We start from the raw sequence: 26776 nt of genomic DNA on the forward strand, positions 1-26776 counted from the left end.
TGGTACAGGAGATGTCATAGGCTGTGCGGACATGGTACAGGAGGAGGTGGCCATAGGCTGTGCAGACATGGTACAGGAGATGTCATAGGCTGTGCGGACATGGTACAGGAGGAGGTGGTCATAGGCTGTGCAGACATGGTACAGGAGATGTCATAGGCTGTGCGGACATGGTACAGGAGGAGGTGGTCATAGGCTGTGCAGACATGGTACAGGAGATGTCATAGGCTGTGCGGATATGGTACAGGAGATGTCATAGGCTGTGCGGACATGGTACAGGAGATGTCATAGGCTGTGCGGACATGGTACAGGAGGGGTCATAGGCTGAGTGGACGTGGTCACAGGCTGTGCAGACATGGTATAGGAGAGTAATAGGAGGTGGTCAAAGGCTGCAGATGGGTCAGGTCTTACCTGGTCATGATGTGGAGAGGCGAGCACCACTGCCAAGACGAGCAGGTGCTATTAAATCACTGCGCATGCACCCGCCTGCCCAAAAATGGGTGAGCATGTACAGGCTTTCCAGAGCTCGGCTATCTTCGCAACGGCCCATGCGCCGTTGACATGTCGGCCTGCAGCCATAATTTTTACAGGCAGCCCTAAAATAGGCTGAAATTTATGGGCGGCACAGGTGGTTGGCAACACTGGGCCAATGGCCAGGTGGTCGCAGACGGCCTACTGGGAGATTTCCCGCTATGCCGATAGGCCAGTCCGGCCCTGCTGGCAGGTATTTATTAGCCTTCACAGAGATCAGATTACGGTACTCCCTCTGCCAATAACCGCAAGGCAATCTTTGTTTAGAACTTACACAATCATGTTAAATATCTGATGCCTGTGCAGTTCTGAGCTCTGTGAACATGACATTAATAGGGCCACTTTTTTTTTGCGTAAAAGGAGTGCACCTACTTTTACTTGCATGTGACCCAGAATCAGCCGACAGTGGGCTAAAGCCTGCCATCAGCTGACAACACAGTGGTGCTCCAGGTTCTGGAAAGATTCCGACCATATTGTCAGGATGCACCCAGCAGCCTGGCTCCAGCTCTCTGCGCATGGCTGACAACAAAAGCCAGCTGCGCCTCCTTCCTTCCCTAGCCCAGGAGGAGAATGGAGGCAAATAATAGTCACTAATCACTGTTCCTAAGTAGACCAATAATTGAACGATCAACGGTCATGCGACTGCTCAGTTCTTGGGCTTAGAGACGGCAGGGGCAGGACATGACTTCTTTAATGTTTTTAGCTACATATTAGAAAGAGTTTGGCTTAAAGTGAATATTTCTATCTTCACATACACATAAAAGGTATCTTTCGTATCTGCTCCATCAGCCATTTTAAATCTGCTCTTTCCACCTTAGCAGACTAAACAGTGCTGTTCCTAATATGTCGATTTTGACTTTTTGTCAAAAGTCAGCAGCGAAGTCCTCATTTCCTTATTAGGCTGGCCATACACTGATCAAATTCTAGCCGGTTCCTCATGAACTGGCCAAAAATTATTTTGTATTGATAAAAAAAATGTAAGGAGGCTGGCAGAAAATTGTCAGCCAAACAGTGGCTGCATCCAGTCAGTTGCAGCCATTGCTTAGCTACTCATGCAGCCAGCAGTGCTAGCTGTCGGACCACAACAGCTACAGTGGGAGATACAGCTATTCGTCCTGTATAGTGGGCTAAGGTGTCCGTTTATGAAGCAGTGAAATCTATTCACTGCTTCTTTCTCCGGCATTCACGGTGAAGATTTTTCTCCTCTGAATGAGAAATATCTATATGTGTATGGCAAACCTAACCCAGTACCCCTGGCAGCCGACATATGCAGAGTAGTGACATAAAAGGTGATTCTGATATCTAGTCTATTATTTGCAGCCAGTCTTCCCTTTCACTATGCTATGTGAGAGACAAGATGGTAGCCTCTAATATTGGAGTACTGGGCAAAGAAGATATATATGTGCTAACCATTTACATTTGGCTTCTGTAAACAGTGTCAATTGAAAGGACTGCTGAAGTCCAGGAAAACAGTTTGCAGTTAAATACTTGTATAGTAAATGTTTTATCTTCCACAGTATTTTCAAGTCTGTGCCACAAGTTTTGTGATCTATGCTCTCTTTCTAGACATCAGAGCAGATCATCAACTGGCATACCTCAGCAGCTCTGTCTGGTCAAGAACACTGGGCACACCTCCCTCCCAAATTGCAAACTGGAAAAAAAATAAAAAAAGCAGCAGCATAATGATAACCTGGCCAATGGGTTGAGTGGAAAAACGGACCCAATTTCCCCATCCACACATACGAGGTGGATGGGAGAATCCTCACCGCTAAGCCATTGTATTTTGACATCAGAGAGATGTGAAAATTACTACGGCACTGATCAAGTTATGCAACAGGGCAGTTGAAAAGTAGTAGATTAGTAGATTAACGCCTGTTCAACTGCAGTGGCCAAACATGGATCAATCGGTTCCTGCTGAATTGGCTCGATTCCTATGTATGGACAGCTTTAGTGTTCCTGATCCTAGCACTGTTCCTCACTCTCCCAGTTAGAGTGATGCCGTACAGGAGGCAGATTTTTCTCTAAATGCAAGTAATTGCACTGCACTTGCTTCACTTAAAATCAAATTATACCCATTCCTGAGGTTTCCCCAAACAATATTATAATGTCTGGCCGTTCGCCACGTTTGCTGTGGAGCGTCGGCTCCTCTACGCAGAATCACGTACCTGTACGTAATTCTGCACTTCTGGGGCACGCGCACGCTGTGATTGGACACAGTGGGAGCCAATCAGGGGGTCCGGCAGACTCGATGTCCACCAGGACTCACTGACCATTCATGAGAGAGACAGAACGGCGGTTTGCCGATGTAAACAAGGCAGATTGCCGTTCTGTGCGAAGAGGAGGTAGAGATCTTGTGTTTCTGCCAAGCAGGAACACGGATCTCTGCCTTCTCATAGTAAAAGAACATCCGCCACAGTCGGTAATCACTCCCTAGGAACAGATTTAACCCTTTGATCGTCCCTGGTGTTAACCCCTTCCCTGCCAGTTTCAGTACAGTGACTGCATATTTTTAGCACTGATCACTGTATTAGTGTCACTGGTCCCCAAAAAGTGTCAATTGGATGTCTGATCTTATTTAACAGCCGCAATATCCCACTATAAGTGGCTGATCGCCGCCATTACTAGCAAAAATAAATAAAAATTCCCCAAAAATATATCCCATAGTTTGACGCAATAACTTTTGCGCAAGCCAATCAATATACACTTATTGGGATTTTTTACCGAAAATATGTAGCAGAATACATATTGGCCTAAATTTATAAAGTTTGAGTTTTTTTTTATTATTATTATTTATTGGGTGTTTTACAGCAGAAAGTAAAAAATATTGTTTTTTATTCCCCCAAAATTATTGGTCTTTTTTTGTTTCTAAAAACCTCAGAGCTGATCAAATACCACCAAAAGAAAGCTCCATTTGTGGGGGAGGGGAGACATTTTATTTTGGGTACAGCATTGCACAATTGTCAGTTAAAATAACGCAGTGCTGTATCACAGGGCCTGGACGTGAAGGGGAGTAAACGTTCCGGAGCTGAAGTGGTTAATGAACTAAGTTAACAGGTTTTTCTATCAGCCCGTACTTCAGCAAGTTTATAAAGGCCCAACCCCAATGTTTTTTGTGTGTTCTTGCTTATCCCCGCAGAGTGAATAATAAATGTTTGGTTGTAATACTTACCACCTCCATGCTGCTGTGAGAAGCTCTTCTCTTCTTGTTTGCAGAGTAGGAGCTGCCTCACTTCTTGGCTGGATGACACCCAGCCTCATCCAAGCACTTTCTGTAACCTCAAGCAGTCACTGATACAGCTCCTGTAGTCCTCAGAACTACAGGCAGTAGTGTAACCATGCTGCATGAGTTCACTGGCCTCCAGCAATAAATGACAGCTTTTATTTGCCTCATGCTGGGAAAACGTAGACCTGCAGAGATCTCCTGTCAAAATGTTCCAACATGAGAGCACTGTTGAAGCCTACCTGAAGCAAGTCATAGAAACTTGGAAGATAATGCCAGAGGCCTGGTGAGCAGGAGGTTCTGGGACTTGAAGCCAGTGGTTGAGAAACACTGATCTAAGCCATCTAGTTTACAATCAGGATAACTTCAGTTTTGTTTTTTCCCAATCATTGCAAGCTGGAATTTTTTACCTTAAAAATGACAACACAAAATTCAGCATTTCCAACATGTGAAATGTGATTTGTGATGGCAGGCCCTCTTTAAAACCTTTGATTTGGTGTAGATCCAGGGTATTGAATTTAAAATCAATTTTTTATTCCAGCAACGGTCTGAATCTAATTTTTGTGCCTCCTTTACATCAGTGTCCTCAACCCCTCTTCACATCATAATCCTCTCCTCTACAGTGTCCTAAGCCGCCTCTCTCTTTAAATTAGTGTGTTCAGCCCCCCCCCCCCTTCACATCCCAGTCCCCCCCCACATCCTCAATAACTGACCCCCACCACCTTTACATCCCCTACCCACCCCCGCCCCCCTTGTAATCACATACACACACACCACAGCCCCTTCTCTTAGGCCTTATTAACATAGCGGGAACATGGGTGCCACTATGGATTTGAACAGCGTGGTTTCCGCGTAGGGCAGTCTATTTGCTTGAAGCTCTGGTCCTGAGTCCGGCATGTTTTTACTTGCGGCAGGTTTTGTTGTGCAACAATAACGGCAATATTGCACCACATTTGCGGTGCCATTCATGATGAATGGCACCTCAACATACATTTTGCATTTTAGAATCATAGTCCTTATTGCAATCACAGCACCCCCTTAAATAACAGTCCCGCTCACAATCACTGCTCTCCCATTAAAACACCCCCACCACCTTAACACAGAAGAGGGTGGAAGGTGAAGCAGCTCTTAAAGCGGAGGTTCACCCTAAAAACATTTTTCTAACATTACATTGTGCTCACTTCCAACATTGACAGTATGCTGATTTTTTTTGCTGTACATACCGTCGTATAGCTATCCCCCCCCCCCCCCCGGCTTCCGGGTAGTGGCTCCTGCGGGAGCCAGGCGTATAAGGCGCGTCACCAGTTTCCGAAAGAAGCCGAACGTCAGTGCGCAGGCACCCAATAGTGCCGACTCGCAGTTCGGCTTCTTTCGGAAACTCGTGACGCGCCTTATGCGCCGGGGGGAAGTTTTTGTCATCACGTCAATCACTTAGCCTCTGCATAGGAACGTCCACTCCCGTGGCAGCCACTACCCGGAAGCCAGGGGGGAAAATAGCTATACGACGGTATGTACAGAAAAAAAAAAATAAATCAGCATACTGTCAATATTGGAAGTGAGCACAATGTAATGTTAGAAAAATGTTTTTAGGGTGAAACCCCGCTTTAAAATAAGGCAGGAGCTGTCCAACTTTTTGAGATAACAAGTGGGGCATTGGTTGCTAGAACCAGTGTCCCAGCAACCAATTACCCACTGGTGATTTTAAAACACTTGGGCAGCTCCCATCCACCGTCTAGACCTTTTAGATGAGGAGACCTGTGAGGCGACACCTAGGCTGCTAAGCAGCGTGGTCCAGACAGGACTTTCAGTTGGTCCAGGTCACGTTTTGCCATTTAGCGGTACCTGGTGTATATAATTTGGTACAGGGAAATGCCTTTCAGAACAAACCGAGTAACAAAAGCTTTAATATTATAAAGGCTCAAAAAGCAAACAGAACCATTAAACTATTTAACAAATGTATTTCTTCACTAATTCAACACTTCCTTATCTAGAGAATTCTAAAGCAAACCATACATATTCAATACTGATCCACACCTATCCAGGTAGAAACCACCAAATGCTAAATTACACACAATAAAGCAATAGGACACCCTGCCAGTACTCAATAATACTTGCCATTACCACCATGAAACACAAATCTGAGGAAAACGATAAAATAGAGCATGTCAACAGCACATACCTATATGAACTTAAATATTATAGTATCCGCCTTCCAGCTTTGTTTCCCTACTGGTAAAACGTGTCTCTGTTGCCACAAAGTATAGCAAAAAAAGTAGTAAAATTTGTGTAAGAGCAATGAGGGACAACCATCCTTTAATGCTCTCAAAGGGCAAGCAAATATTGCAACTTGGGATCCTATTTAGGCAATTTGGCTTAAGCCCCATGTACACTGTTGCTGCTAAACGTACGTTCAGGCAGTTTGACACTTTTTTAACTGCCCCTGAACACATTCAATGTTATCTTATGTGTACATGTACACAGGTTCCTTTACTGTCGTTTTTAAGCAGTTGCGTTTATAGGCCTTTTTTTAAGGCAAACAAATGAGTTCAGACCAAGAAGTTTCACATGCCAAACGCTTCTAAACGTTACCGCGTTTCGTTTATAGACTTTTTTTTTTGCAAAAACTATTTTATTTGAAACACCTCTGAAAGCGGCATGAATCTGCGGTAAAACTGACATTTTAAAACGTGGGTTACTCTCTGTCAAGTTAAATTGTTCTGGAGAGGTTGTAGAAACATCCCGTGTACATAAGGCTCCATGTACATGGGACGTTTTTACAACTGCTCCTAAATGATTAAACTTGACAAACAGTAACCCACACTTAAAACATCAGTTTTGCCGCATTTACATGCCACGCGTTTTCTTTTGTTTCTAACGAAAAAAGGCTATAAACGAAACGCTGCTAAATGCAGGTTACCGCGTTTAGCCACGTTTGGCGTCTGAAATGTGTAAATCTTCTGCGTCTGAACCCATTTTTTTGCTTTCAAAGAAACGCTGTTAAAAGCAACTGCCTAAAAACGGCAATAAACGAGACTGTGTACATGGTCACATAGGATAACATTGAATGAGTTCAGGGGCAGTTATAAAAAGTGTCCAACTGCCTCTGAATGTACGTTTAGCAGCGTCCCGTGTACATGGGGCCTTAGGATGAATAAAAAAAAGGGACGGACATGGGATAAATTTTGTAAATACAGTGTGCTTTGCAGACAGTCCAGATTTACACTGAAATTTGGAAATACAGTGGCATGTGTATATAACTGGTCCCAATACTTCAGTTGCAATGCATTGCTCGCCATCACACTAAAAATAATGGCTGCCGATTTGTACATGAAAAAGGAATCATATAAACAGCAGCAAGTGAACTGGATCCAAGGCTGTAATCGTGCACATCACCAGCTACATAGGCAAACCCTAGCAAAAATTGCTTTAATACGCTATTAACATGTAACCAAAAATAGCCAATATGTAATATTTCTTTTCACAGGTATGTGCTTATGAGAGCTTTGATAAATTACCAATTCATGTTTACACTCTCAGGTTTTCATTTTCAGGCAAATTCTACCAAAGTTCAATGTCTCACAACTGAAACTGCTTCTAATATTGCAAAAAGAAGGCACATGAAAATCAAGACAAATACAAGAAGACTTGAAACAATCCAATCTACACTACTGGTCAATTCCTCCAAGACAGCCAAACTACTAATAATCTCAGATCAATGTAAACTGTACCACTGGAGATTGTCACTGAAGCTGGCACAACACATGAAGAAAATACAGAACTCTTTAACAAAATGAAACATGCAAAATTAAGGTTACAGGTTTCTCATGAAATATTCAAACCTGACTAGTTCGATATGGGGCACTTCAATACCCTGATGTTGACCCTGGAAAAAATGACAGATTGGATTAGTCATGGGATCTAGTTAACATTTTTAAATGTTTTCCTCTTGCTCTACCAAGATAACTTATAAAGGCATCATAGCAAAGTCTACTGTGTGGCAGATTCTTGCTCACACTGAACACTGCACTGACAACAGTAACCAAAGATTTGTTTGTAATATGTGGATTGCTATTGGTGCACAAAAAATCCCAAAGGGTGGCATACTTGCACATTTACTGTGGTTTTGACTGAAAATCTGCAGGGAGACCAAGACTTAATTATTATTTTTGTCTAGTTTTTATTTGGCAACTGTCCCCACAAGCATCTATGTATGGTTTCTAGACTTCAGAGGTATTTCTATAGAGAAAGATACCTGCAGTTGATATTTGGACATTTGTTTCAGTATAGCACAGCGGCACCTGTTTATCAGCAAGAAAATTACATTTGGGCAAATATCTGTTAGGCCTTGTCCAAACATGAACAGGGCCATCCGCAGATTCCTTCAGCAAGAACATGCACATTTCCAAGGCTGGAATCACAGGTGGTTTTAAAAATCTGTGGTCAGGTAGCTTGTACAAAGCAATGACAGGCTGACCGGAGTCATTGCCGTCCTCATGTATCCACACAACTAGTGGTTACCTGCGGTTAGGCTGCATTCACACCTGAGCGTTTTGTCGCCTGAAGCTCCAAAAGTTAGAGGGGAAAAAATACATTATTCTCAATGGAGATGGTTCACATCTCCACTCCAAAACGCCTGACACCGAATGCCTGAAGTTCAAACAAGTTCTGGACTCTTTTTTGTCGCTCGAATTGAGCGTATTTGGCGGTTTTTAACATTGGTGACCATAGACCTGTCCAAAATCGCAGTAAAAAAACGCTGCAAATATTGCGGCAAAAAACACCGCAAAATTGTGGCAAAGGTGTGAATGCAGCCTAAGGGCCAAATGATAGACCGCAGATAAGCATTGGATGTGTGGATACATGTGGACAGTCACAGCTCCTATCAGCCTGGCTTTCTACACACTTCTTAAAGTGGAGGTTCACCCTATAAAAAAATTCTAACACTGCATCCAGCCCAGTTAGGCATATAAAATTACACTGACCTTTTTTTTTTTTTCGTAAATAGCGTTTAGCCGTGGAATTCACCGCGGCTTCCGGGTAGGGAATCCCGCGGGAGTTGGGCGTTCCTATTGTCATGCCAATTGATTGACATGCTAAACGACGGCGCACACAGCGCATCACGACTTCCCGAAGGAAGCTTGGCTCGGCTCTATTCGGCGCCTGCACACCGGCGCCGAATAGAGCCGAGCCGACCCGAGCTTCCTTCGGGAAGTCGTGACGCGCTGTGTGCGCCGTCGTTTAGCATGTCAATCAATTGGCATGACAATAGGAACGCCCACTCCCGCGGGATTCCCTACCCGGAAGCCGCGGTGAATTCCAAGGCTAAACGCTATCTACGGCAAAGAAGAAAAAAAAGGTCAGTGTCATTTTATATGCAGGACTGGGCTGGATGTAGTGTTAGAAATTTTTTATAGGGTGAACCTCCACTTTAACTTCAGCTGCCACCTGCGAGTTCACATTCATGGATACTCAGTTTGGTAATGAATTGTTAATGTCAGAGGGAGGGTCTAACGTTATTGCTTTGCAGTCCCAGACTACTGACAAGATGTTCATGCACTGCCATATAGCATTACATGAAGAACAGAACTCCAAAAAACAACTGATTTGAACAACTTTGAGGCTGGGTTCATAACTCTGATGGATCCGGCTCGAAGCACGGGTCCGGTGCGTCCCGGTTCTTCGTTTCAGGGACGAATCAGGGTCTAATTTTTGCCTGAATTCAGCCCTGAAACGGAGAATAGGCACGCACCGGACCCCTGCTGTGATCCACATCCGACAGATGTAATGCCAAATAGCAGTGCATGAACATCTTGTCAGTAGTCTGGGCATCTGCAAAGCAATAACGTTAGACCCTCCCTCTGACATCAACAATTCACTAACAAACTCCGCGGCCGCAATGGAGATATGTGAACTGGCTCCATAGAGAGCTGGTCACAATCTTCTGTCATGCGAATTGGATTTGGCCAAATACGACACATCCAATTTGCATAGGTGTGAGGCTGGGTTTACACCTAATCCAGATGCAGCTCACAGCAGGGGTCCGTTGCCTCCCTGTTCTACGTTCCAGGAACGAATCAGGCTGAAATTTTTGCCTAGGTACCCCAGAGATTTGTGAACCGGTGTTTCATCAGATTAGGCAACCCATCAGAATGTGTAATGGAAGTGACGTTTAGTCGCAGCCATCTTGCTACACCCATCCATGGTAAGGATACACTAAGCGGACATCTTGTTACACCCACCGGAGTTGTGAATTTACATGGTTTTTTTTTAAACAGTAAACTGACTTTATATAGTGAAATATAATACTTAGAACTCCGTGTGAGTGTTTAAATGTTGCATTTTAGGCCCCTTTCACACTGACGCATTTTTCAGGCTATACCGCCTGAAAAAATCGTGCCCTGCAGTCTTCAGTGTGAAAGCCCAAAGGCTTTCACACTGAAGCGGTGCGCTAGCAGGACCGCTTCAAAAGTCCTGCTAGCCGCATCTTTGGAGCAGGGTGTTTACTGCTCCTATACAACTCCTTCCCATTGAAATCAATGGGAAACCGCGGTAATACCCCCATCCAATTCGTATAAGTAGGAACCCAGCCTGAAAGTATGTAGGGTGCATTTGCAACTGGGACAAACTTTCTGGTGAGTTAACCTCTACTTTAACCACTTCAATAGCAGGCACTTTCACCCCCTTCCAGGACAAATTTTCAGCGTTCAATGCTGTCGCATTTTGAATGACAACTGTACCCATAACAAATTGTTCTAATTTGTGCGGACAAATAGAGCTTTCTTTTGTTGATATAGTCACCAATGTTTTTTTTATATTTTGCAAAATAAACAAAAAAGAGACTGAAAAAGTTGACAAAAAAATAAAAAAAACATGTCTTTTTCTTTGTTTCTGTTATAAAATTTTGCAAATAAATAATCGTTCGTCAAAAATTTAGGCCAAACTGTATTCTGCTACATTTCTATGGTGAAAATAACCCAAATCACTGTGTTTATTACTTAGTCTGCAGGAAAGTTATAGAGCCCACAAACTATGTATCGGTCCTGATGTACTGACGGCCTATCTTATTTCTTGAGGCCCAAAAACACCAGGACAGTACAAATATCCCCTAAACGACCCCTTTTTGGAAAATAGAAAGTCTAATGCCCCGAACACACGAGCGGTTTTCCCGTCAGAAAAAAGTTGGATGGTTTTTTCAGACGGAATTCCTCTCAAGCCTGCCTTACATACACGTGGTCACACAAAAGTTCGGGGAAATTTTGACGGCCAAGAACGCAGTGACGTAAAAGACTACGACAACAGAGCTGCGGTGGCTCAACGCGATTGGCACTGCGCTGACAAGCCATTCACCTCTGCAGCTAGGGGTTTGGATCCCGGTCTCAGCTACATGTGAATTGAGTTTGATGGTCTCAGCCCAGCTCCCGGTGGGTGTGCTATGCAAGGTAAGCCTGCGCTTAGTACGCCCACCCCCCTCCCACAAAAACCACCACACTTACACGCACTCGAAATTGGGTTAACATGCACGCACTTTGACCACGCAATCTCTAAAAAGAGGCGAAGGACTAACGAGGCTGGTTGAGCGGGCTAGATCCTCTCACTCCCTTATAGGGAGTCCCTCTGCCCCGTTGGGCTTCAAAGCGGAGCAGGTAGGGCGGGCTGTGTGAGAGGACCCTCTCACACACCCACCATTGCCACCCGGGGCATGGAGAAAGGTGGCAGATTGCCTCTGGGGGAGGCCTGCCTACTCCCAACTCCTGCAGTCCGGCTCATCTCTCGAGTACACGCACAAAATACACAAAAAAAAAAAAAGACTACAACAAGCCAAGAAAATAAAGTTCAATGCTTCTGAGCATGCAAATGGTTTCCGAGCATGAGTAGTAATTTTGCGCATTAAGATTTGTACACATAATCGGAAATTCCGATCCTGCTCTCGATCTTTTTCCAGTAGTTTTTACGTTGGAAAAAGTCTGATGGAGAATACACATGGTCGGGATTCCCGACCCAAAGCTCTCATCAGACTTTTTTCAACCTGAATAAAGGCCAGTGGTGAGCGTTCTAGGACGTCATATGACATTCACCGACAACGAAGATCCCACCCGGCTAAAGTGGAACTGAAATTGCAAGCCAAAAAAAGTGCATGCATGCACATTTGTAAAGTTGTGTTTTGTGGCTTTTCCAGGTCTTCCAGCTGTTGTGTAGGAGCTGGGATTCTCTATATAACCTCTTGGCTTCATCTCTGCTGGCTGAACAGTCCAGGGATCATAGGTTTTCCAAACCTTCCTCTTAGTATGCCATTATGTTCCTATATTTTAATAATGGGCCAGAACACATTGCTGCACAGAACTAGCTTCTCCAAGTCCAGTCCTATGTCCTCTCCAAGTTCTGTCCTCTTCTAATTTGCTGACAGCTACATTTTTTATCCCCTCTCCGCCCAACCACAGCATCCCTTTAACAGGGTCTTCACACCTAAGGGGGGCAGAAAGGATCGACCGACCACATAACCACGTGATTACCTGTCATATGAATGGGAGAAAATCCCACTATCTTCTAATCTTTAGTAGAGGGCAAGAGATGTCTTCGACAACTCAGCCATTGTGCTGGGAGCATGCAGAGAGCTCGCTCTCAAGTCTCATCACAGAAAGCTGTGCCAAGTGTGCATTGAAAAATGTTACTTTAGTTCTGATTTAAGTAATCTGAACCCCTCGTCACTTTACTCACTACTCCTATGCAGGATTCCCTGCTCCAAAGACTTTCTTGGTAACAATTCTGTGTTTTTTGGATCCCATTTTGCTTCCCTGCAAGATCCAAATATACTTTTAGATAACTTAAAAATATTTTGCCCACAAGATATTATAAATATAATGTGGCATGCAAAAGGGGAGTATAGCCTCAAGTAAGGATTGATAATAAATAAATATATAAATAATAAAACCGTACCATCATCCCAGTTATAATGTGGCATGCCTTATCTTGATGTTTGCACAGAATTTAAAGTTACAAGCACCGATCACCACTGTATAGATTTAAAAGTAATTTTTCCACTTCTCCCCCCCCCCCCCCCAGCTTTCAGCTGCTTTAAAATCAGTGGTGATCGGTGCTTGCAACTCCCCCACACACGATCACCGCTGACTGTCCCTGTGTCCTCCTCCAGCCCCCCTCCATTTTGCTGCAGTCTCCCTCCATGTCCCCCGCCGTGTTTCTCTCTCCCTCCGTGTCCCCCCGTGTTTCTCTCTCCCTACGTGTATCCCTATGTGTCCCCCCGTGTTTCTCTCCGTGTCCCCCGCCGTGTTTCTCTCTCCCTCCGTGTATGTCTCCGTGTCCCCTCCCGTGTTACTCTCTCCCTCCGTGCTCCTCCACACCCTGGAACTGTCAGGATGGAGAGCGGGGTAGGAGCCGGTAAATCCGTCTCCTTACTGCTCCGAATGGACAGAGTCAGTGACCACTGACTCTTGTCTATTCACATAACTGAAACATTGTAAACTGTGATTACAATGTTTCAGTTTATGAATGAAGAGAAGCTGCTGTCTTCACTCCATTCATTTTCAGTGCAGCTGATGCTGCTGAGAAAGGGACTGGGGAACATGTGTCCCTAGTCCCTTTCTGTCTCAGAGGGGAGATGTCAGAGGTCTGTTAAGACCCCTGATATCTCACCAAAGCTCCCCAACAGGGCTGAAAAAAAAAAAAAAGAATAAAAAAAAAAAAAAAGAAGAATAAAAAGGATTGTAGAAAATAAAAAAATAAAAGAAAAAACACACTGACACGGTCCACCCGCAGGGACCCCCCGCACCCCCCCTTTAACAAAAAGAAAGCATTATAAATAAAAAAAAATTGTTAAAGATAAAAAAAAAAAAAACTGACACATGTGCCGCTGTCACGAGATTAAAAAAAAAAGTATCGGTATTCGGTGGCGGCGAGTAAAAAAGTATCGGTACTTGTACTCTGTCTTAAAAAAGAGGTATCGGGAGAACCCTACTTGTTACATTTATTTTGCAGATTAGCATAATGTAAGAATGTGTGTAATTGACACACTACAATCAGTTGAACAGTATTATGTTTTATATACCACACTAACTTAAATACATACAAATTAAAAATCTATTTTATAACACTGAACATTGGGAAATGCAGGCAGATGATTCCTATGTGTCCGTAAACTCGGTGTAGGGCCTTGAGACTAAATAGAATACGATAAAATAAACATAGCAACATATGTCATATTAGACACTTGCAAAACACTGTACTATTTCTGCCTACAGATTTGTCTTGTGCTTCAAGCTGCCCTCACTTCAAACATCTCACCACTCAAAATGTTGGTTTATATTTATCACTTTCCAATCTGTCATACTTGACTTCTGCACATCCTAACCTTGAAATTTAAAGCTGAACTCCAAGATAAGCAAATATTGTCTAAATACAAGAAACACACATATTCTTCCATGGTCTGTGCTGTAATCCAGTGTAAAACTGTGTGTGTGTAGGCACTTCCTGTACTAAAGACACTGCTGCTTTGTCCCCGTGTTCAAAGTGACTTGTCTTGTCGCCTTCCCTCCTGTAGTTTTTAATGCAGGTAGCCTGTAGTAGGTGGGCCTGCCACCGCTCTGATTATGTGCATCACAGTGATGATGTCACTGCTACTTTTCATTTCTTGCTCACAAAGTATACTAAAGATTTTATTTTTAAAATGAAAGCTTCAGTACTCACTGGCTTCATATTTAAGTGACAGGCATAAAGCAAACATGTAGCAAATGCAGTCCGAACTCCTGAGCTGCATACATTCGTAGTCCCTGACTGGCCATTCCTACCTAACCAACCATAGAGGCTGAATGTACACACCTTCTGGATGAGGACAGACCTTATGAGCTGAACAGAGATCTAAAGCCAGACTGGTGTTAGTGTTTAGACAAGCAAGAGAAACATGGATACAGCCAACAGAAAGCGACTGTAAAGAAGCATGATCAATGCCAGGGTTTAGTTGTGCTTTCAGCATTAGAAATTGTCGCGCATGTTTGCTGCCTCAGCCAACACCACATGCTTTTCATGACACCATGGCACTCTTTTTCTAATAACCCAATTATCATTAGTGATACGCAGTGTCATATGTACAGCTGGCCTACAAATACGTAAAGATCACTTTTTTTTCATTATTACTAAGGGTGCACCAATTGGAAATTTTGGTACCGAAAATGCAGGATGCACTTTGCCAAAAACCGAAAATGACAGTTAAAAAAAAAAATGTATATTTGACTTTAATTAATATTATCAATTTCAATTTATATGAATTCATTGTTGGAATCGTTAGTGCAAGAAAGGTAAAGAAAAACACAGCCTGCAGTCTCTGACCATCTACTGTATCATGTCCTCAGTCTCTGACCATCTACTGGATCATGTCCTCAGTCTCTGACCATCTACTGGATCATGCCCTCAGTCTCTGACCATCTACTGGATCATGTCCTCCAGTCTCTGACCATCTACTGGATCATGTCCTCCAGTCTCTGACCATCTACTGGATCATGTCCTCCAGTCTCTGACCATCTACTGGATCATGTCCTCCAGTCTCTGACCATCTACTGGATCATGTCCTCCAGTCTCTGACCATCTACTGGATCATGTCCTCCAGTCTCTGACCATCTACTGGATCATGTCCTCCAGTCTCTGACCATCTACTGGATCATGTCCTCAGTCTCTGACCATCTACTGGATCATGTCCTCAGTCTCTGACCATCTACTGGATCATGTCCTCAGTCTCTGACCATCTACTGGATCATGTCCTCAGTCTCTGACCATCTACTGGATCATGTCCTCCAGTCTCTGACCATCTACTGGATCATGTCCTCCAGTCTCTGACCATCTACTGGATCATGTCCTCAGTCTCTGACCATCTACTGGATCATGTCCTCAGTCTCTGACCATCTACTGGATCATGTCCTCAGTCTCTGACCATCTCTTGTATCATGTCCTCAGTCTCTGACCATCTCTTGTATCATGTCCTCAGTCTCTGACCATCTACTGTATCATGTCCTCAGTCTCTGACCATCTATTGTATCATGTCCTCAGTCTCTGACCATCTCTTGTATCATGTCCTCAGTCTCTGACCATCTCTTGTATCATGTCCTCAGTCTCTGACCATCTACTGTATCATGTCCTCAGTCTCTGACCATCTACTGTATCATGTCCTCAGTCTCTGACCATCTCTTGTATCATGTCCTCAGTCTCTGACCATCTCTTGTATCATGTCCTCCAGTCTCTGACCATCTCTTGTATCATGTCCTGCATCATGAGATCAATGCAGTCTCACCATTCCTTGTCGTATGCAGCCTTCCTGTGCCCAGCAGTCTCACCAATGCCTGTAGATGCAGCCTACCTGTGCTTGGCAGGCTCACCAGTACCTGGATCAGAGCAGTGATCTCTGTGTGTCACGGATCGGATTTTAATTGGCCGGCCCGCAGTAACAATGTCCCACCTCCTGTGATCACATCACACAAATTCAATGTACCGCCATTGGATCAGTATGACGTTTATCACAGGAGGCAGGACATTGTTACTGCGGTCTGTGCAATCCAGCTCCGTGACACGTGGAGATCGCGGCGAGGAGGGGAGTGGGGGACTGGGCGCGCCAGGATGACACTCCTGCAATTGGCAGAACCGGGGGCGTACCCCGCCCCCTTTCAGGTACCATTTTTTTTTCTGACGATATGTTTTGGTGCACCTCTAATTATTACATCATCCTTAAAATATGGACACATACAATAAAATACCTATTATTTATCGAAAGTACGTTTCCCATTCTCCGGTTATGTGAATGTGCCTTTTAGTATCCCTGGTCTGGACTGCAAACGAGTGCAAATTCACTCTCCCAATCAACATTGACTATGTTTAATCTTTATGCTGCTAGCCTTAGTAAATAGATAGGTTTACTTTTTTTTTTTTTTATGTATTTCTTTAAGTTGTTGTATACCCTCATGGTATACTTGCACCTACAGGTAAGCCTACATTAAAGGCTTACCTGTAGGTGCTTGCAATATCTCCTTAACGTACAGGTTTAAGGAGATATTTGAAGAAAAGCGGGTGCAGATGTCTACGACGCATGCACGCTGCGGCTCTTGAATGGGAGCCTGCCGGAAAGTGGTGGAAATGTGCGCGGGAGTGACGTCAACGCCGCTCCGGCCAGTCACAGAGCCGGAGTGGCGATACCCGGAAGTCACTCCGGGTATCATGGCGGCGACGGAGGACGTGTCCAAGGACCGCTGCAGGGGCTTCGATCTAATGTAAGCAATTGATAATGAGCTAGTATGCTAGTCATACTAGCTCATTATGCCTATGCCTTGCAGGTTGTTTTTTTATTACTTCCTGGTGTGCATGCCTAGGCAAATTATGTCATACATCCCCAGGAGTGTTCAGGAGGGGTTTTATCAGCTAGGCACACCTCCATGCATGGATGCCTGATCTAAAAGGAAGATGGATTCCAGGAAGTAAATGCTACATCTGCCCTTAATCAAGGTGGCCCCTGCCAGAAGTGAAAGGGGATGGATTTTAACATGATCTCTTAGCAAAATAAAGCAGTCGTGGGGCTCAGGCTCATACTGCCCCATGCACGCTGGATGTTTAGTCCCGATGCATGCAGTTTTGGAATTCAGATGCAGCAGAAAGCACAGGAGCAACGTCCAGCTGCAGCAGCTGTCACCCTCTTGAGCACTTGTCCTGTGAATGCCTGAGCCCCATGACCTGGAGATAAACACTCAGTTTACTTGAGGCCTAAGGGAGTATCAAAGAGAGATCAGGCAGCATGCAATATTGAGGCCTGCCTGAAGAATGTGCCTAGTATTGGCTTGGCTAGATTATTTTCACTAGGCAAAATTGAGAGGCTTACTTAATGGCAAGCTCTACAAGGGATTTGACCCCCCCAATCGCCACACTTTCCTGTAACCTTGGGGGAGGGGGGGATTGGTAAAGTGATTTAGAATCCTTTTGGAGCCTGCCTATAAAACTGACCTGATACTTGCCAAATCCAGGCAAACTAAAAAGTATATAAAAGAATATAATTCAAAAATGTACTCCTTTCTTTTGGATGCAGTAATAAAAAAAAACTTTTTTTTATGTTGTCTGTGTCACATTGAGAAGACTTTCCTTCACTTCCTGTGCCAAAGATAAAGAGAGGTCAGAGTAATGCTATCCATACACACCTCAAATTGCATTCCTGCTGAATCTAGCTGAAATTCTAGCAGAGGGTGGCCAACACACACTTCTACTTATGTTAATATGCCATTTCTTTCCGCTGCATTCTGTGCTCCCCCACCACCATCCATGCAGCCCTAAGAGGAAACGTCTATGATGCAGAGGGGTACCATAGCATGCAGTGAGAAGGCATTGGTACCCAACATACTTAAAAGTATTGGATGCTAAAAATTCCAATGCCTCTAGTTCTGCAAGAGAGCAAAGACTGGCTGCAAGACAAACCGTTCTGGTAGATACAACTGTGCTTTAATGTCGTGCGATTTTGTTTTTTGTAACAGGACCTCTTTATAGCCCCATTCCAAGCAGGAAAAAGTTACCCTTGCAGTGAAAAGACACAAACACAACAAAGAAAAAAAAAATGCTTGTCAGCTCAAGTGCATGTATTGCACATAAATGTAACACATATAGTGTGAATCTAGCCTTAGGCTCCATTCACACCTCCGCGACAACGGCGTACACGGCGTATTTTGCCGCGAGTGTGAAACTTTTTTTTTTTCAAATTCTTCCCATTGCTGTCAATGGGCGAACGCCAATGTCGCCTGAAAAAAAGGGTCCGGGACTTTTTTTCAGGCGACAGGCGTACGGCGTCTATGAGATGTGAACCATCTCCATAGACAGCAATGGGAATTCCCCCCTCTAGCGGCACAAGTGTCCGGCGTCGGGCGTTTTGTCGCATAGATGTGAATGGAGCCTTAGACCCGGTTCACACTGGAGCGACTCGTCGGGCGACACAGCCGCCTGACAAGTCGCATCCCATTGTAGTCAATGGAACCGTTCTAATAGGAGCGATGCAAGTCGCTCCGACTTAGAAAAAGGTTCCTGTACGACTTCGGGGGCGACTCGGGGCGATTTGCATTGACTTCTATACAGAGGTCATTTTGCAAATCGCCTTAAAAGTCGTCTTCAGGTCGCCTGGCCGAGTCACCCCGAAGTCGTGCCGCCCTAGTGTGAACCGGCTCTTACTCTTGCTCTAAAGGCACCTGTAGATACTATGGGCCTCACCTAATGGGATAAAAAAAAAAAAAATAAAAGTCAGCAGCTACAAACATGGTAGCTGCTGACATTTAATAGGAGAATTATCTGTCCAGGGATACAGCATGGGCCTCACACGAGCCAGCTCTTCGAGTTCCCAGCAAATAGTTTTGCACGCCTGTGACCTGTTTTCAGCAGAGAGCAGACTGAAGGTCTACTGTCTGCTGACATCACAGGAAACAGTCCAGGCACAGCGTCATTGCGACAATACAGTCTGGATCCGCCAGACTGTATACAAAAAAAAAAAAAATGGGCTAAATTTTTTTTTTTTTAAATGCATTTGAAAGTCCCCTGCGCAAATACGGTGCAACATAATTATTGCAACACCCACCATTTTATTCTCTAGGGCCTCTGCTGGAAAAAAAATACATGTTTGGGTGTTGCAAGTAATTTTCTATCAGAAAATAATGATTTTTACTTGTAAGCAACAAAATGTCAGAAAAGGTTTGGTCTTTAAAATGGTTAATCCTCCCTCATTTACACACTGGAGTTCTTTCCTTTGATGAAAGAATGAAAAGATACGTTGTTTCTACTTATTAAGCAGTTGTGATGAAACTTGTCAGGCTGCCTGGATTTTTTTATTTTTTTCAGCCGCGAGAACTCTCTGCACTTGTTATAAAGAATCGTGACATGATGTTTTGAAGATCAGGGTAAAAAGATCGTGATTTTGATTCCTAACAATTAGTCGTGTACATGCACAGTACTTTCACAGGCTGAGCAAAAAAAGAAAAACACTCAACACCTGCAAAAGCTCGTGTGAGCATGAGCCTTAAAGGGGTGTTCTGCCTGCCCCTTTAAAGATTAGAAGTCAGCAGCTACACATACTGTAGTTGCTGACTTTTTACATTAGGACACTTATCTGTCCTGGAGTTCAGCGATGTCGGCACCGCGGCCGATGTTTACATTGGCTGGTCGAGTGCTGCCGCCGCCACTGCTGTTAAAGGGAACCCGGCCGTGTAGCCTTTCGGCTTAATGGCTGGGTCCATACCATGCATGAGCAAAGCGCGCTGAGCTCTCTCACTGGCCCGGCAGAACGACGAGCTGCTGATGTACTTCGCCGTGGCCGCCCAGTCTCCCAGAAGTGGGGAAGGGGACCTATCAAAAACAGGACCCATTCCCCCCACCACCCAGAAAGGTGCCAAATGGGGGAGGGGGAGGAGTCAAATAAGCAGAAGCTCCAATTTTTAGTGGAACTCCGCTATAAATAGTTTGTTTTGACCTAGCTTGCCCAAACAAACAATTTCTTTCACCAACACAGGCACCCACTATTACTGCTGTGAACTATATGTTGCATGGGAGAATTCACATCCCTGGAACAAAATTCACAGGAAATACATAAAATATAAGGCTTCTCTCCGATTGGTGGAGAGGCAGGCAGAGGACGCTGCTGAAACACAGAACTGTAAACTGTGTATGGCTGATGCATACGGCATACAGGTAGGTAAGTAGATTTAATGCAGAACCGACATGTCTGTCTGTCTGCATTAAAGAGGTTGTAAAGGTAAAAAAAAAAAATCCCCTAAATAGCTTCCTTTACCTTAGTGCAGTCCTCCTTCACTTACCCCATCCTTCAATTTTGCTTTTAAATGTCCTTATTTCTTCTGAGAAATCCTCACTTCCTGGTCTTCTGTCTGTAACTGCATGCAGTAATGCAAGGCTTTCTCCCTGGTGTAGAGAAAGCCTCTTGAGGGGGCGAGCAGGAGGGTCAGGACGCCCACTAACACACAGCTCCTTTATCTGCAAAGTAGAGAGTGTCCTGACCCTCCTGCTCGCCCCCTCAAGAGGCTTTCGCCACACCAGGGAGAAACCCTCCCATTACTGTGTGGAGTTACAGACAGAAGAACAGGAAGTGAAGATTTCTCAGAAGAAATAAGGACATTTAAAAAATCGAAGGATGAGGTAAGTGAAGGAGGACTGCAATAAGGTAAAGGAAGCTATTTGGGGAAAACATTTTTTATCTTAACAACCCCTTTAATGCTACTCACCCGCCATTGTACAGTGAGCCGCGCACACAGCTCACTGTTCAAACTCAGCATGCAAAGGAGTCGCGTCATCCCCACCTGACGATCAAGACTTGGAAGCCAGTCACTCGAAGATAACAGCGGCTGGCCAGGGAGCTCCAGGATACGGCATCGCTGGAGCTGAGGCGAGCATTGTTCTGCTTTTAAGCTGAACTCCAGCATTTGTTACACTTTCTCATAGTTTGCAGGCTGGCCCAAACAAACTATGTACCTCACTAACCACGTGGGGCCGTTGGATGTGTGCTATGAACTTTATGCAGCTGAGGCTGCAAACAACATACCACCACTGTGTTCCAGGTTCAAGTGGAGACTTTCAGTCTCATACCCAGAACAGTCTCGATTGGCAGAGGCTGTGACATCATCAGCCTGCCTCTCCAATTAAAAGGAAGCTTTGTATTGATTGCTAGAATATATTGATTTCTATGACAGGCTGTGCGCTGTTCAGAGAGACTCTATTGTTTTTCGGGTATGAGAGGAAGGTCTGGGCTCCAACCCAGAACACAGAGCGGTATGCTCTATGCAACCTCAGCTACATACAGTTTATACCGCCCATCCAGCAGCATCACTTATTAGTGAAGGACATACTACGTAAAGTGTATCAGATGGAGCTCAGCATCAAACATAAGTTGGAGTAAGGCCTTAAAGCGGAGTTCCGGCCACAATTTCACTTTTTAAATATAAATACCCCTGTAATACACAAGCTTAATGTATTCTAGTAAAGTTGGCCTGTAAACTAAGGTCCGTTTTATTAGGTTGTTACAGCATTTAGACACTTTATAAAATAGAAATTGACCGGGGCCATCTTAAGTGTGGGCATCATGAAGCCAGACTGTATGACTTCCTGGATTTCAGCCTTGCAGATCTCGAACATGCTCAGTGCTGCACAAGCAGTGTCAGATCAGGTTTCAGCACCTGTGCTGTCCAAGTCACATGATTCTTCGAGACTGGGGAGTGCACAGACTCCTGGAAAGTTACACCCACTACATTCCCAGGAGTCTGTGCGGTGTAGGTTAAGAAGCATTAAAGCGGGAGTTCACCCATAAAACAATTTTTTCAAACAATCCCCTTAGATTCCTGCTCGTTTTGTCTAGGGGAATTGGCTAGTTGTTTTAAAATATGAGCTGTACTTACCGTTTTCGAGATGCATCTTCTCCGTCGCTTCCGGAGCGGGCGTTCCTTCTTGATTGACAGTCTTCCGAGAGGCTTCCGACGGTCGCATCCATCGCGTCACTAGTAGCCGAAAGAAGCCGAACGACGGTGCGGCTCTACACTGCGCCTGCGCACCGACGTTCGGCTTCTTTCGGAAAATCGTGACGCGATGGATGCGACCGTCGGAAGCCTTTCGGAAGACTGTCAATCAAAATAGGAACGCCCAGTCCCGCAGCCCATACCCGGAAGCGGCAGAGAAGATGCATCTCGTAAATGGTAAATACAGCTCATATTTTAAAACAACTAGCCGATTCCCCTAGACAAAATGAGCATCCATCTAAGGGGAAAAAGTGTCATGTACGGGTGAACCCCCGCTTTAAGCACCTAGGTGCAGGAAGTGGGAAGATTAACTATTCTGCCTAGCAACAACACTTTGAAGGCATCTAAAAAAAAAAAATCGTAAAGGACTAATGACATTTTTTTAAAACTACTGATGTAATGTTATATTTATGGGTGGAACTCCACTTTAAAGGAGCTGTTACCTTAATGCATTAAGGCTGATCGTTCCAGCATCAAGAACAAGCAGAGCAGCTCCAGCCGCTGTCTTGGGTCCTCATTGGATAGATTTATAGCAGCAGGAGCCATTGGCTCACACTGCTGTCAATCAAATCCAGTGACATGGGAGCCAGGGCCAAGTCCTGCTGTCTGTGTCAATGGACACAGCAGCAGGACTCGGAAGCGTGCTCGCATGAGTGCCCCCATGGTATGTGGCTCTCTGTGGGGGCACTTGAAGAGAAGAAGCCAATAGTGCCACCGGGGAGCCCAGAGACGGAGGATCGGGGACGCTTTGCGCAAAACAGATCAGGCAAGTATAGGCATGTTGGAATATATATATATATATATATATATATATATATATACACACACACACACAGTGTAAAACCTTGGTTTGAGAGCATTTTGCAAGACAAGCTACATTTTTAAATAAATTTGGACTTGATATACAGGCGATGTCTTGATATACAAGTAGCGTCATGTCACAACTGAGTATAGAAGAGAGGAGCCTCCAAGTGTAGCAATATGGTCACATTTAATGAAGGTACAACATTTAGCAACATATTGCTACACGTGGAGGCGCCTCTCTTTTATACTCTGCAGCTGCTGCTGAATTTTACTTCTAATCCCCTTGTGGAGGCTTCCATTTGTAAATGGACATTTTATGGTTACACAATCACATTGCTATGATCTTTTTATATGGACTATAAATTGAAGAACTTATGAATAAATGGCTGTGGAAGGAATCATTTGAGTTTCCATTATTTCTTTTGAGGAAATTCGCTTTGATATACAAGTGCTTTGGACTACAAGCATGTTTCTGGTACAAATTATTCCTGCAATCCAAGGATAGATATATATAAATAAAGAACAAAAACAAACAGTCACTTTAGAGAGCCCAGCAATCAGTAAGATTACTGTTGTTGGTTGTTTGGATTCGGTGACAAGCTCAATATCCACAGGCTCAAGCGCAAGGAGCAAAACTGATGCTGGACCTATAGCGTGAGCATTATATGTTCATGTGCAATAAACAAACGTGAATTCACTTTTTTTTTTAATGTGTTGCATTAATGTCCCTTTTTTACCACACAGCATACAGATGGGGTGAATAGGTTCACATCTATGTTTTTCCCTGTGGTCGCGTTTGTACAGACAGCAGCCTATTCATTTGAATGGTTTTTCGTATCGTACCTACAAGAAATGCAGGGAAAAAGTCCCCAGCACTTTTTTTTTTTTTTTTTATGTGGACGCAGGGAAACTACATGGTGCTTTAGCACCATTTCCACCCACAGGAAATCATACCACATTTTCCAATGTGTAAGGGCCCTGTGTCTGCTAAACAGCAATGCATTTCTGCTGCAGTTGTAGGAAAGCCTGCAAAATACAGGCCTACCTTCAATAGTGTGACCGCAAACTGCAACATTGGAAAGTGGACTAGTCATGGTGTTGGGGGTACACTGCGGGAAAAAAACATCCATGTTCAGCCAACAAGATCACCATTCCATGAAAAACCTGAGGCATGGACCACAATGTAAATTGTCCTATCACCATCCATAAATATGCATTATGTACTAGATCTACAGAAGCCTTCCATGAAGGTGGTCTTTTCTCGCAGTGCTGCGCTCCGAGCGCCCCCCACCGCGCCAGAGCTGTGCTCCGAGCGCCCCCCACCCGCGCCAGACCTGCGCTCCGAGCGCCCCCCACCCCTAGCGCCCCCCCGCGCTCCAAACGCACCCCGAGCGCCCCCACACCGCGCCAGACCTGCACTCCGAGCACTCCCGCGCCATAGCTGCGCTCTGAGAGCCCCCCACGGCAAAGCTCTGCTCGGAGCACCGCGCCAGAGCTGCGCTGGGAGCACCCCCGCGCCAGAGCTGCGCTGGGAGCACCCCCGCGCCAGAGCTGCGCTGGGAGCACCCCCGCGCCAGAGCTGCGCTGGGAGCACCCCCGCGCCAGAGCTGCGCTGGGAGCACCCCCGCGCCAGAGCTCTGCTGGGAGCTCCCCCACACCAGAGCTCTGCTCAGAGCATCCCCACGGCAAAGCTCTGCTCGGAGCACCTCCACGGCAAAGCTCTGCTCGGAGCACCTCCACGGCAAAGCTCTGCTCGGAGCACCCCCACGGCAAAGCTCTGCTCAGACCACCCCCACGGCAAAGCTCTGCTCAGAGCACCCCCACTGCAAAGCTCTGCTCGGAGCACCCCCACTGCAAAGCTCTGCTCCGAGCACCCCCGCACCAAAGCTCTGCTCCGAGCACCCCCGCACCAAAGCTCTGCTCCGAGCACCCCCGCACCAAAGCTCTGCTCCGAGCACCCCCACAGCAGAGCTCTGCTCCGAGCACCCCCACAGCAGAGCTCTGCTCGGAGCACCCCCACAGCAAAGCTCTGCTCGGAGCACCCCCACACCAGAGCTCTGCTCGGAGCACCCCCACACCAGAGCTCTGCTCGGAGCACCCCCACAGCAAAGCTCTGCTCGGAGCACCCCCGCACCAAAGCTCTGCTCGGAGCACCCCCGCACCAGAGCTCTGCTCGGAGCACCCCCGCAGCAAAGCTCTGCTCGGAGCACCCCCACAGCAAAGCTCTGCTCGGAGCACCCCCACAGCAGAGCTCTGCTCGGATCACCCCCACACCAGAGCTCTGCTCGGATCACCCCCACACCAGAGCTCTGCTCGGATCACCCCCGCACCAGAGCTCTGCTCGGATCACCCCCGCACCAGAGCTCTGCTCGGAGCACCACCACAGCAAAGCTCTGCTCGGATCACCCCCACAGCAGAGCTCTGCTCAGTGCCCGGATCAACCCCATAGCAGAGCTGTGTGGAGTGACCAGCACAGGCCTACATTGCAGCAGTGACAGCCTGGGAGTGTAGTGAGTGGGCTGCAGCGAGGGAAGGCCCCGTCCTAGAGAAGAATGGCTGGGCCGGATGATGCGTAGAAGGGAAGGAGGCTGCTCGGGCAGCGCTGAGCCCAGGCCTCCCTCCAGCACACCAAGGACAGCGGTCCGCCCTTCGATGCACACACAGACAGAGAAGAAGACATGAAAATGATGGATGTGCGGCTACAAACCTCGCTGTTAAAGGTTTTGACGGCCTCCATGTTGTCGGGTGATGTAGAAGCGCCGTGTTGTTTGGAGGAGGAGGTGGCGACGGCGCCTGTGGGGGGGAGAGGAGGGGAGGAGGAAACAGGAGGGAGGGGGAGGAAGCGGAAGCTCGGGCCTCGTGACAAGAGGCTGCGGAGAATAGGAAGAGGGATGTTCTCTGACAGACCATAGAGAGCGGGGGAGGGGGTGTGCGCCCCTCTGGAACTACAAGCTCCAGCTAACACCACCGAGCTGAGCTGAGCGGCCTCGGCCGGGACTTGTAGCCCCCACACTACCGCTCAATGCTCTGTCATAGAACGTCCACACTGCCTGCGGCAAGGACACCGCCTTCCCTTCACACATGGCCGGACAGTCACGTGGTGCACACTGCCCGCCAGAAAGACAAAGGGCAGGGATTGAGGTGTTTATAACGACACAGGTAGACCTGGTATCCCCGCCAGGGGGGTGTGTCTGTTTATATAGGGGAACGCCCCCTCATTCTAAGGGCAATGAGAGAGCAAGGTATATAGAGGAAGTGATGTCACTGAGCAGGAAAAGGTGGCTGGAGTTTGTTCTATAGCAGACAAGTTCTCCCAACGTTTGGGATTTAAAGTGATTGTAAAAGAAAAAAATAAACATATTATACTTACCTGCTCTCTGCAGTTGTTTTGCACAGAGCAACCCAGATCCTCCTCTTCTGGGGTGCCCGCCAGTGCTCTTGCCCCTCCCCCCTTGCTGAGTGCCACCATAGCAAGCCGCTTGCTGTGGGGGCACTCGTGCATGCTCACTCCCAGAACGGCTCTATCCATAAGACACAGAGAGCGCGTCTCAGCCCCCGACCCCCAGGTTTGCCACCTTTAAACTCTTGTAGCGCCCCTTTACTTTCAGTATGGGCACTACGCTAAAGTTAGTGGGGGAATGGGAGAGTTATTTTTCTCCCATTCATAATTGGTTACATTTTGGGCTGCTGTCAT

The 26776-nt window shown here is 45.9% G+C and overlaps 1 protein-coding gene across 2 annotated transcripts in view; it reads right to left on the reverse strand.

Annotated features, from left to right (window-relative positions):
- SCAF8 (SR-related CTD associated factor 8) overlaps positions 1–25933 on the reverse strand; it is a 112035-nt gene extending 86102 nt beyond the window's left edge. The window contains exons 1-2 of one of the 2 annotated variants that reach the window (XM_040350981.1): positions 25790–25920; positions 7588–7631 (exon numbers count right to left, since the gene is read on the reverse strand). Coding sequence is in view for 1 of the 2 variants with exons in the window: in XM_040350980.1 (XP_040206914.1) it covers positions 25790–25819 (30 nt within the window). In the remaining variant the exon portion in view is untranslated. Of the gene's footprint in view, positions 1–7587; positions 7632–25789 lie in introns of both variants that reach the window. The other variant, XM_040350980.1, reaches the window with a different exon arrangement.
- Positions 25934–26776: the final 843 nt, after the last annotated feature.

Source organism: Rana temporaria, chromosome 4 (assembly GCF_905171775.1).
Source record: "Rana temporaria chromosome 4, aRanTem1.1, whole genome shotgun sequence".
Taxonomy (NCBI): Eukaryota; Metazoa; Chordata; class Amphibia; order Anura; family Ranidae; genus Rana; species Rana temporaria.